At 35.5% G+C, this 12,871-nt stretch overlaps 1 protein-coding gene across 1 annotated transcript in view; it reads right to left on the bottom strand.

Annotated features, from left to right (window-relative positions):
- Positions 1–12,871, bottom strand: part of LOC120630077 — a 65,740-nt gene that overhangs the window by 41,828 nt on the left and 11,041 nt on the right. The window contains exon 2 of the mRNA XM_039899224.1: positions 9,622–11,383. Within this exon, the coding sequence (XP_039755158.1) occupies positions 9,622–11,330 (1,709 nt within the window). The 5' untranslated portion in view covers positions 11,331–11,383. The remainder of the gene's footprint in view (positions 1–9,621; positions 11,384–12,871) is intronic.

Here is a 12,871-nt window from a genome sequence, read left to right as displayed (position 1 = left end):
CCATTCCGGGTATTTTAGTCAACGTTATAAAAATTTGTAAACCGTTTACCTAATAAAATGTGGAAACTCCGAAGAAAATAGAATTTAATGACTATTTAAAAATAAATAAAAGAAAATCAAGTAAAAATGGCAACAAAACAAACGAAATAACATACAGACTGTCTATAAAGTGACTAAAAGTTAAAATTTAAAAAACCTGGGCAAAGAACATTTGGATATTGTCCTGGAGTCGTGGCCCCCGGATGATAAGTGGAAAACCATCGCTTATATAGCAGAGCAATACTTAGCAGGGTATGCAAAGAACACTTACAACAAAGTGTTTAAAAATAAATAATAAACAATCAAGTAAAAAATGGCAACAAAACAAACGAAATAACATACAGACTGTTTATAAAATAACTAAAAGGTAAACTTTAAAAAAAAAGACCTGGGCAAAGAAAATTTGGAAATTGTCCTGGAGTCGTGGCCCCCTGATGATAAGTGGAAAACCATCGCCGATAAACCAGAGCAATACTTAGTAGGGTATGCAAAGAACACTTCCAACAAAGTGCCGTGTTCATCATGAAGCGTAGGTTTAAGCCTCATGTGCCCGTTAGTTCACCGACAGCCACGTTCTTCAGACGGGAACACAGCAAGAACTTAGCATGGCGAGCTCTGTCACAAAAAGCACTTCCCCCACTCACGTCACTACTTACCCCGTAGTAATACCCGGAAACGGCTACTTACAAAAAATACGTACAGTCCCACAGCATATTTGATTTTACAACAACCTTATATTAATACCCTTATCTAAATTGTATTGAATATTATCAAGATGTTTTCAAATAAAAGCATTACCTAAAAGGCCATCGGAACGTTGAAAGTAGATCTTGCCTTGGGTTCCGTACTCAAAGGGTGTCAAACGGAACATCAGTATTACTAAGGTCCGTCTTTCACCGGAGTTGAGCTATCGTAGATACCTAGTTGAATTTCTCAAAGTGTAGGTATTATCACAGAAAATAATAATAATTAAAGTTTTAAAATACACATAATCTAATCTCTAATAAATTGCATTTTACAACGTTATGGTAATAGTAAATGGCACTGTGTCTGTAATAAATAAGTTTATTTGATTGGTTTAGAGTACATATTCTATAGCAAAACAATGTGATATTCATATTGAGTTTATTATATTGTGTGTTGATAAGGAACCCTGTTTGTGTAATTCGAACTCACGCTTGGCTTGTTTTTATAAAATTAGTTTCGGGCAGCATTCATTTCGACCGTATCGAGTGAGTACAGTTACAAAGTGGGTGTAACACAGTAGCGATTAGAAATGCTAAGAGCTAAATTTCACTCGATAATATTGTGTTACTTTGATGTCCGAAAGGCGGCGGGATACCACGTATTGGGTATTTATGAGGATCGTTCGTAAGAAAGTTTGTCGTTCGCCCAACTTCTGCAAATCCGACTTCCTCGAAAAGGTCTATTTATTTTTCGGGTTAATATAAAGCCTAGACACTCACAAACAATGCAGTTCCTATTAATATATTTTTTTTTTAAATCGGTTCCGTAGATCCAGATATTACCCCCTACAACCTCACAACTTTAACTCTTTATAATATTAGTGCAGACAAAAAAGCATTAAGATAAGTAAGTTTAAAGTATCAAATTCATAAGACTCCAGATAATTTAAATGTAAAAAGATTAACCATTTTTGCGTGATGAATTCGTTGGAATCTTTTTAATAATTATAGATTATATATAACTTTTTCAGGATTCTTATTAACGTCTGGTTTTAAAGTTCTTTAACCAGAGTACGCTATGCAAAGAGCCAATGATTTGAAAGTATTTATCTACCTAGACTTCTTAGAAAATTGAGATGAGACATCACCCGTGCTTCATCCCATTAAAAGAAGACTTTAAATGGGATAAAACACGGGATGCTATAAAAATCAAAATAAACGCGGATAAATTCGCAGGCAACAGCTAGTATTTTCTAAAAAAAGAGCTAAGTGAAGCTTGAAGGATTTAAAATTAAAATTGCGAATGCTACGAAAAACACACCAAGAAGTCTTTTTTGCTACCAAAAAAATCATCTAAGATTGGGTGCAGCTTTCCACAAAGTAGTGTCAAAAAGTCCATTTTAAAAGTTATAATCTCTACACAGTATAAGTACAGATTCACTTATCACCAACAGATAAACAAAATTCTTCACAAATGGTTTATTCATAAAATATAAAGTCAAAAAATATTAGGAACCCAATTCGACGAAAATTCAGTTGAAGTACATGGCAGTATTAAATAACTTGGCTGTTTTTATAATGTATACCCATGCAGTGGCGTGCACTTCATACAAGCACAAAAGCACTGCCTACCCTGAAATTCATGTATAACTCGTATAGGAGGAGGATTTTTGTACCCAGTACACGCCACTGTACCCATGCAAAGCCGGGGCAGGTCGCTAGTTGGTAATAAAGACTAAAAATAAAGTGATTCTTTATTCTTAAACAATCTTTAAAGATCGCGAGAAAGTTGATAAGTAAATGATTAATAATATTTTTTGGTAATGATCATTCATCTTATAATAGTAATAAGTTATTATCGTTTGATATGTGAATGTGTAACCTTAATAAGTGAAACGTATTCTTCAACTCGTTTGCCAATTGATCTAATGAACTACTTGTAATCTTCTACTTTAATAAGAATCGCCGTTATATGTCAATATAATGCCCATAGTAAAATTCTTTTTATTTATAGTACGGTAGATTATAATCGGAATGTGAGTTCATACTTTCTTTTAAACTCGATTAGATTTCTAACGAAGCATGATCTTTTGCTGTAAGGCTTATTTTATTTGACCTAAAATGTTAAAATCATTGAATAAATTCACCAAGTTTTTGTCGAACAATATTCGTTTGCCCTACGTTCAAAAATGTTAACAAGTTAAGTGTTAGATAAATTAATGAGATGCAAATGTCTTCGATTCCACGGTTCAAATATAAAGTAAAATTTATTATTTAAACAAAGGGATAAAAGCTTTTAAATCCACCACCGACGAAACCATTTTCACATTAAGTAGGTAATTTTCTAGCAAGGTTAGAAACAAAGTCACATTATATTTATTAGCTTCTCAAAATATATGGCAGTAATTATAGAGTTTAATTTTAAACAAAAATATTGTTGAAATAACAACAACAATCACGGGAAAGAAATAAAACGAACCCAAATTCATTAATCATCTTCCATAGCCAACAAGGACACTATTTTGCAGGTCACATTCATAACATAGTTCGAGTATTGTACATGTCGTAGATCTTCATAATAGTTCATTATGTCTGTGGGCCATTTATTATCGTATCATCTTCGCTTGTTTGTCATAATCGATCAACAAAGCGTACCATACACTAATGGCTTTTTTTCTCATCTGTTACAAGTACCTTCACTTCAGGCTATTAATAATACATTATTTTTTGAGTTCCATTGTCGTGTGTCTGACATGACATATTTTAAAATCTATGATATTCATATGTCACAGCATCTGTTTTCAAATGAAGTGCCTAAAATTTAGACTTAGCAGTTATCTATCTAAACAAGAGAATGCAGAGACAACATAGTTTGCCACGAGAATATTAAAGAAAATAAAACCATTTATTAATCATTTTTAGAGCCATGTAGCAATAATGGCATGCTGTTGCAGGTAATATATTATACTACGTGTCATAGATCTTCGTAATAGTACATTATGATTGTATATATTATAGTATCATCTTCGCTAGTTTGTCATACTCAATCGACATAATAAAATACACTAATGGCCTTCTATCTCGTCTGTTAAAAACTTCGCATTATTAATGGTTATTTTTTAGAATAACGACATTATAAACAACAATGAATATATATTTAACCAAACAGCCAGTCATGTTACTAGTTAGTTAATTCTTTGAACGCTATGTAAACACCAAATAGCCGCAAATTAGTATGTCAAGCAGACAAGTCTGCGAAACGAAATCAAATACATGTAACAGTAACATTCCAATGACCTGCAATTCTATTTCGCATATTGAAATATCTCGTTTCGCCTTGAATGTTATTCACTTACATTAGGATTACCAACGAATGTCTCGAATTCTCGGAACGCACGTCTCAGATATCCTGAATAAGTATGACGGAGCACCTAGTAATATTGTTTGAAAAATATGTTGCCTTAAAGTTTCCAACAATCATGAGATTTTGAAATTTCTAACCAGGCACTAATCAGTTGACAAAAAGGTTTCCCATCATCGTGTCCTGCATAACAAAATTGGGTTATGGCAATCCTATGAATACATCCTTATTCTGCTTTTATAATATAAGTTAAAAATACGTGTATGCCATCAGATAATAATGACTCATTGTTTGAAAAATGACTCCAACCCGTCTTTACGTGCCTTAGATGAATCAACAACGCTATGGCGTAATCTTTTATCTTTGCATGGTTCGGAGATCTTCTGATGTCTCACTTCTTACGAATTGCTTTTTCCTCAGCTACAGAATATTTGTAAATAGGCTTAAATTATCCTTCCGTGAAAAATATCCTAAATTCTGCCTGTCAAAATGAAAGCACCAAAATAACATTACTATTATACAATTTTCTTCCTAATCTTGAAAATGCATCGATTTGTTTGTCACCTACGTTTGGCTACACCACTGCAATGAATTTAATGAAACTTAGAGCTGCAATAGATGATACCAAGGAGAAGGATACTTTTTATCCTTGAAAAAACGCGGGAACCGTTCTTACGAGGTTTCAAAAATAGCCTTAGTTATTTATGCAGCACCCATCTTGATGAAATTTTGCGTAAAAATACCTTTTATAGGAGAGAAATCAAATAAAGCAATAAAACTAGTATACAATAATGAACCTTACTGAATACAACCGAACATTTTCTGATGAGAAAGTTGAGCAAAGCTGACTCTACAAAGTACCTTTCTTCTGTAAAGCGTCTCAAATGTCTCATAGTTCAATCTTTTGGTATGCGAATGAATCGCGTGTATCTCCTGGCTATATCTACCCACAGTCCCTATCTTAGGGTCAAGAAGGTCAGGTGTCAATCATTTTGCATGAAAACAATTGCCCAGTGGGGGTCAAAACAAATCCTAGCCTCACGATAAGAGTAAGTAACGGTTCTACATGTTAAAGTAACCTATTGATCACCAAATTCTTTTTTCTATTCTGTGTGGATATGAGAGCGTGCGTGTCATGACCGTATTTTATTTTTATATTCTCCGACGCACCGTGTACTTTTTGTCAGAAATATTATCAAAAATAACATTTTACTTTCGCTGCCAAGCACCTTAATAGTTTTAGTTTTTACATTATACGTATTGTACATTAATTAAACCTCATTTTGGAATAGTCAACATCTTAATGTCGGCAATATATCAATAGCTAGCAATATATTTATTTTTGTTATGTCAGACTTTCAAAGTTTGTTTTATATATTATTAAATTTAGTTCTTATGTTATATAATGATCATACTATAAAAATATTTAATCAAATGAAGCAAATTTATTTATCCATATCAACGAATTGCAAACATTCTAAGTGCTTCCTTATGACAACCCTATCGAAGATAAAAGACCGACCCGCGCTTAGTACCTAAGCTACGCGACGCGTACCTAATAAAGTGACAGTAGTCACTTGATTTTAATTATGCATGTAATCATAGGGCTGTATCTAAATTCTTTTAATAAAAAGTATGGCAGTGATCTACTCAAAAACTATGAGCGTTCGGGTTTTACAGATAAGTCACAGAGACAGTACATAATGTACACGTAAAGCCTGTGCAGTATTATTTCCGTTTTCTTTTATACATTGTATAAAATACAGCTTTTCATGATTAATATATTGACAATATATCCACTGCTAGAAATTTCCGGAAGTAAGAACATTATTTACAGAAAGCCAACGACTACTAAATTATTAAAATCGGCCCTATATACAGAATGGTAAACATTTTTAGAAAAATGATAAAAACGTGGTAAAAAGTGGTGGTTTAGTTGCAACTTGTAGTAAGTAGAGCTTTTGGAGACAGAGCTCGTCCAGGGCACTACTGCCATCGCGCTTATTTTTCTGCTAGTAAGCAGCATTTTTGCAATGCCATATTGCAGCCTGGAAGGCGTGGGTGCCTTTGTAATTACGGGCACGTGCAGAACATGCAGGTTGACACATTGCAGAACTAGTTCCTTGCATACCCTGCGAAGTGCTGCTCTGTTTATATTTTTGGGTTGCTTAATCCGTCAATTACCACATTAAAAGAAAAAAATAGAATATTTATACGAACATACATAAATAAACACATTACCCTACCGTAGTCGGGTAAAAAAGGCGTGTCTTTCATCCAATCTCGAGGTCGCGTATTCCAGCAATATCTTTGTTCAAACTGAATACATTTACCAGTTCAAAGCTCTATCAGGATAGTTCCCGTACACAGTCTATACGTGTCAAAGAGTTTACACAATAGGTTGTGTAGGCCGGTGCATTTTCAGGGTGAGAGGCAAGGGCGGGGGGTGAAGTCGGCCGTTACCACCCTCACTGCTTGCCATTGTTACGTTAGTTTGCTTGAAAATACGGAAACTTTCCGTGTGTGTCACCGTTACGAATAAAATATTCTTTTCTTTTTTCATAAGACCTTTGTTTCTGTGTAATTGGTAAAAATATCGTTCGTATGAAGAAACAATGAAAACTCTTTGTATAACTTCGTATTTATCTGCTCTCCATTCTGCGTACTCTTTTTAATTATGTTCATAAGGAATTGCAACCTTTAATCTTATAAAGTGTACTTATATTTTTTCAGAATAGGTGCCTTACTTTTAGGTGGCTTACCTTTTAACCGATCAAAAAAATCGAAACGCGTACGAAATCACGGGCATAACTATGTATCTATATAATACTTTCTCTGTAAAAATTTTATCAATTAGTTTTCAAAGGTTCATTTAAAATAAACCGATGTTTCTTATCTCAAAAATATGATTTGATTTTGGAACGGCACCAAAAATCTACGAGTCTACGGAATTTCAACAATTTATATAATGTCAACAATATTGACGAGATGGTTGTCGTTTATGAAAAATAAAAGCCAAAGCAAAAACTATATTACTTCAAAATTTAAAGTATTTCAAACTGTGGTCGTCTTATAAAATTTATAGATAGTAAGTAGTCTTTACAAAAGTACTTTAGTTAGTCATTTATTTTTAAAGTAAAAGTCAAATTGTGACACCGCATTTTTTAAGTTGTAAACTTTAGGGAGAACCGTTAGTATCGATTTATCTAGTATAATATATCTAGTATTACATACATCTAGTATTACGTAACATCGATTTTTCGACATGCGTAACCCACTGATCAGAACTCGTGGTTTTATTTTTTTTATTCCGCTACAAGTTAGCCCTTAACTGAAATCTCACCTGGTGGTAATAGATGGTGCAGTCTAAGACGGTAACGGGCTAACCTGTTAGGAGCATGGCAGTTACTTTAAACCCACACAACTAATCGGCTTTAACATCGTACACCGTATCGGAGGCAACTAGCCACGGCAGAAGCCCCCCACCAGACCAGACCAGAGAAAATTCAGAAATTATAAATTCCATACTGCCGCTGCCGAGGATCAAACCCAGGACCGAAACATATGACGTCACAGCGCTCGCCGCTGTGCCGCGTAAATCGTGACAAATTCTTTGTATGCACCCTTTTCTGAATGAAAAGTGCAATGACCGCACCAAAGCATTCTGGGCGGTTGTTTTTAAAATAGCTTATTGCTTTTATTTCCACGTCACTATATAACGGTTAGCCACAATTAAACTTTCCTAACTCGTAGCTCCTGAACGGAAACATTTCACATAATTCATCGGTTTAATTTCCAGCCCATTCTAACATTTGTAAACACGAGAAACATTAGCTCGCTTCCGTTACGAAGAAAATGCCCATTTCTAACCACTGCACCGCACCGGTTCGAGTTTATAAATGGGTGTTTTCAATTGCAGACAGTGATTATTTCTGAGGTGAAAATGAGCTTTCTCATACCGAGCGCTGCCGGAACTTTTGCAATAAATAGGGTAAATAGCAATTTTTAAATTTTAAATAAGCTGATTTCTCTGGTTTGTCCTAGGGAGGCTTCGGCCATGGATAGTTACCACAATACCGACAAAGACATGCCGCCAAGTGTAACGTTTCGGTACCTACAATGTCGCGTACAACGAATACACACCTAGGGATGTGCCGTGTGGGTTTAATATAACTGTCATGCCTCTCCGGGGAAAAACGTGCCTACGAGCGATTAAGCGTTACCGTACAATGCCGAATAAAAATCAATTTGGGTTTTGGTACATAACATAGTTAGATAAAGCCTTGCCTATTGTCTCATTCTTGTTTTTTTATATTAATATTTGACGGACTATCGCCTATGTATTACGCCTCATCATGTGCATGTTACTACACTGGCAGCCAAGCCCTTCAGACTGGAACACAGCATTGCGATTATTGCTGCTTAGCGGCAGAAAGAATATCACAATAAGCTCTACTGCTCCTAAAATTATTAATTGCTGTTATCACCCACTGCTTGACTAAAAGCTCCCTTCAACAAACAGTTTGCCAACAATGACCACGTTTGCCAGACCGATTGGTGATCACAGTAGATGACTCTTTTCCGTTATATTCCTTTGGTCGCCTTGTACGATACCCGCGGGTAGAGGAGGGGTGGTGACAGCTGTATTCTGATATACCTACCGTCACAAGACAACACTTGCTTATAGTATGTACATGAAATATATTAATAAATACGCAATATGCATACTTATAATTGTAGAATTTAATTTAGTATGCAGCAGGTTATTTTCACTATGTACGCTTCCTTTGTTGCATGCTACAAAATCAGCAAAGGGTAACGCACTCTGGTCTTGCAGGCTTTATCTAGACTTAACGCTAGGTAAATAACGTTCTTTGTTTTAGTGATAGCGCATATACATGAATCACTAGATAACTAAAGAATCGCTTTTAATATTTACTGATGCCCAGTGCCCACTTAACATATTCTTAATATATAGATAAAAAAATCTTATTCCTACATTTCTTCTAAAGATTTACTGTTGATTGAAAAATGTAATTTATGAATTTAATTTAATATACATAATAATACGAAAATTAAAATAATCACCAGAATGCAGATTTCGAATCGCAGCTACTTACCTCTAAATTTTCTAAGTTATGTGCGTTTTAAGCAATTAAAATGCTTAAACGGTGAAGGAAATCTTCGCGAGGAAACTTGCATGCCTGAGAGTTCTCCATGATGTTCTCAAATTCACCAATCCGCACTGGACAAGCGTGGTGGACTACAACCTTAACCCCTTTTCACTGTGGAAGGAGGAATGCCCTGTAGTGGGCCGGTAATTGTTTGATATAAAGATCTTTGTACCTTGGATGCCTGACATTCTCAGGGAAGTAACGATTACTATCAAACTATAAGTAGCAGATAAGCAAATCGTCCAGGAAATTTTATTATATTTTTTAACGATTTGAATCTTAAACTTTAAGGCTTTGCTTTATTAGTCCATAAAAATTATACCGACTATTTATAAGAAGTTAAACAAGATATAATACTTACACACTGTCGGTGACGTCACTAGATTCATCCAACTCTCCTATAGTGTCAAGTGATGCTCCAGAGCCATCTTCTCTAGTTTCTACGGGTGGCGGTGGTGGCGCTGTTGTTGGTCGTGTGCACGTGGAAGTGTCGCTGCTGCTGTCTTTGTATTGAGTTTTAGGCACAAAATCAATAAGGCGAGGAAGTACTTCTGGTACAGAGGTCTCTTCTACTTTATCATCCGATTTGTTATTCATTTCAATTTCTGATCTCTGCAACCAAGATTCAATACATGTTTTCTTTGTTGCTGTTAAAAGAGGTTCGGACAGTGGTGATGAAAGTAGTTCTGGAATGGGAATTGGACGACGTTTCTTCTCACTAGCCGATCGTTCTACTTTTGTATTCCTTGGCATTGGTTTAGGTTTATCCGAAACAGTTTCTTGCTTCGAAAGCTTATCATTTTTTTTCGTAGATTCGTTTGTTTCCTTGTAACGTTTCGAAATTTGTGTAAGATTATTATTTTTATCATTCTGTTCCATCTTTTTTGTTATTGTATTTTCAATTACACCAGCTGCATTCTGAATAGGTATTTCATGATTTTTCATACCGCTCTCTGGTAGTTTTTTCTCACTTTTTCTAGAATTGTCACCAATTTCCATGAGTTTTGCGCTGGTCATATCTTTTAGAATATCAGAATCAATGTTTTCTATACTATTTAATACTTTCTGAATATCTATGGACTTTGGCTGCATTATAGGTGTAGATGGAATACTATTTTCAACAGAACTTGCCATTGATCCTAATCTATCAACAACTGTTGAAATAGAACTGCCAGTGTCATCAGACTCCGCATCTGCTAAGATGAGACAACGTTCCCATTCATTAGAGAGCAAATCTATGTAAACTTCGGCCTCTGGAGGTATAGCTTTACCATCTGATAGTCTACGTACTAATCGTCGTACTTCTTCAGGTGATCCTTTTCTTAAGTAAGCAATACTTTCCTTATTTTGCCTATGTATGTGACTGTCAAAGGAAGATTTTCGTGATAATTTATTTATCATAGGTATAACAGAATGCTGTGTTGTAACAGAACTATGCAACGTATCCTTGCCGTTTTCAGTTTCTTTAGATGCATCAATGTTGAGTAGAGTATTTTGCTCGCCAAGAGTTTGAAGAGTAGATTTATCTTTGAAAGAGTTTTTCTTTCCCAGTTTCCGAGGTGGAACAGGCGGAGGTAATGTCATGGGTCTTGTTATTTCGGAGTTTTGTTTATTATCTGTTACATTTTCTTTTAGGTCCATTCTGTTTAGCTCAAGTGGTTTTTCAACTTCAAAATGTCGTACCAGAAGTTCCAGAGTTTCATCTGAGTCTTTTAGACGACGAACACATTCAATTCTTGTCAATTCGGAAACAGTTATTCCATCAATAGCTAGGATTTCATCTCCAGGAATAAGTTTACCCCAAGGCGTAGAAGCCTTAGCAGCAGGGCTATCTTCTGCACATGATTGTACCAAAAGTCTTCTCACTCTCTCAGCGGCAGCAGAACCACCTTCAAACTTAAGTCCTAATCCAAGACGTGCACCGCGTGGTCTACATACAGTCACTTTGGCGGCGCCAGCCGCAGCACCCACTGTTAGCACTGTTACGAACGCAGAGTCCTGCACAGCAGGCTTATTATCGCCTACCGGAACTATAGTGATGAACTCCTCGACCGCCGCCCCTGTCTCCATACCGCGTGTGACGCACACCCGAGCAGTTTGAATAACCGCTTTTGGGTCAGAATCTGTCGACAAAAAGTATTTATGAGATTGCATAATATGCAATAATGGTTAAAGTTGCGCGCGCGATGAAAGGCACGCGAGAACTGCGCAAGGCCTCTCTCTTTCACCGTTGCGCTTGAGTCTACGATTTAAGAAGAACCAAGATTAGTTTAAAATTATAATAAAACATTACTAATTAATAAAAAGTATAATTTACTAAACAAATTATTAATCATACATAATAAACAAGTCTTGAAGTATCAAAACTTTAAGAATTAAACTTTAATTTGCTATAAACATTAGTTCAATATTTTTGAGTAGAAAGGACTACGTTTCTATTTACTAAGATAAAATCAGTGGTCGTAGACGTTTTTGAATGTCCTTGTTTTTTTTTAATTTGAGTTGTCTTTTACAAATTTGAATAGGAAAATCCTTGCGGTATCTGTATCTGATATATTTTATTCAAATTGGTACTATAGAGTACAAATGATCCGATGTATATATAAGCTTTGATATGTTTTCATGAGTATGAGTTGGATTTTTCCAATAAATCTAGTGAACATTGACAGAAAAGTCGATTAAAAAGTTAAACAAAAAAGCTAAATTTTTTGTAAAATATTATGTGTATATAAATCAATTTCGCATACTATGAATAGGATCTAGCATCGCATTGATATCGAAAGATTTTAGAATTTTTACAACTCAAAGTGTGCTTAGGTCCTACCCACGATTGCAAGTACTTACGTCGATCAATATGAAAGTATAACGAGTGTGTTCGAGAACGCATTGGATACAAGCAGTTCATCGCAAGGCAGAGATGTGGGTTAGTGGCACCAAGACAGCGCCGGAGCCAGCGCGTTGAGATCGAGGTATTAGCATACCGCCCAGGGCTGTGACCCGTTACACCAGAGTTCCGTTTAAGGGCCTCTCGTTCTCACGTTTCTCTACAATTTTTATATACACCGCATTGTCGGCATCATACTTATTCGAAAATCTATATATTAAAAAATATTTGCTGTTTTTTAGTCTCACTTAAACACGAGAACGACTGGACCGATTTAGGCCTTGAAATATTCGTGGAAGTCTAGGGAAGGTTTAAAGGGTGAGAAAAATACTAAACACGACAATAATACTCGTATATATAGTACTACTGTACGTGAGTTCGAAATTTTGTGTGTATACGTCAACGGCTTCCTGGTAAATTTGAAAAAACATATTGGTCCCGCTAGGTGGCGCATTACCGTGCAGTACAACGTCTGACTAGTCCGCTATTATTTTAATAATTATGAGCGTTATTAACTTAAATTATGTAAAATTCGTTTCTTCTAATTATTCAAACGTACAACACGATAGGTACATATTTTGAGATCGTACCGCACTTTTACACCCGCTGGTTTTTTAGAGCCTTGACCCACATATCTAACATTGTGGGTCCATGCTGTAAATAACTCTTTTCTGTAACAGAGAAGACCTGATCCCAGCGCTGGGACATTATGATGGTATACTAAACG

The sequence above is a fragment of the Pararge aegeria genome, chromosome 2, assembly GCF_905163445.1.
Source record: "Pararge aegeria chromosome 2, ilParAegt1.1, whole genome shotgun sequence".
Lineage (NCBI taxonomy): Eukaryota > Metazoa > Arthropoda > Insecta > Lepidoptera > Nymphalidae > Pararge > Pararge aegeria.
Note: the sequence above shows the minus strand (reverse complement) of the source record. Positions and strands in the feature narration are given on the sequence as shown.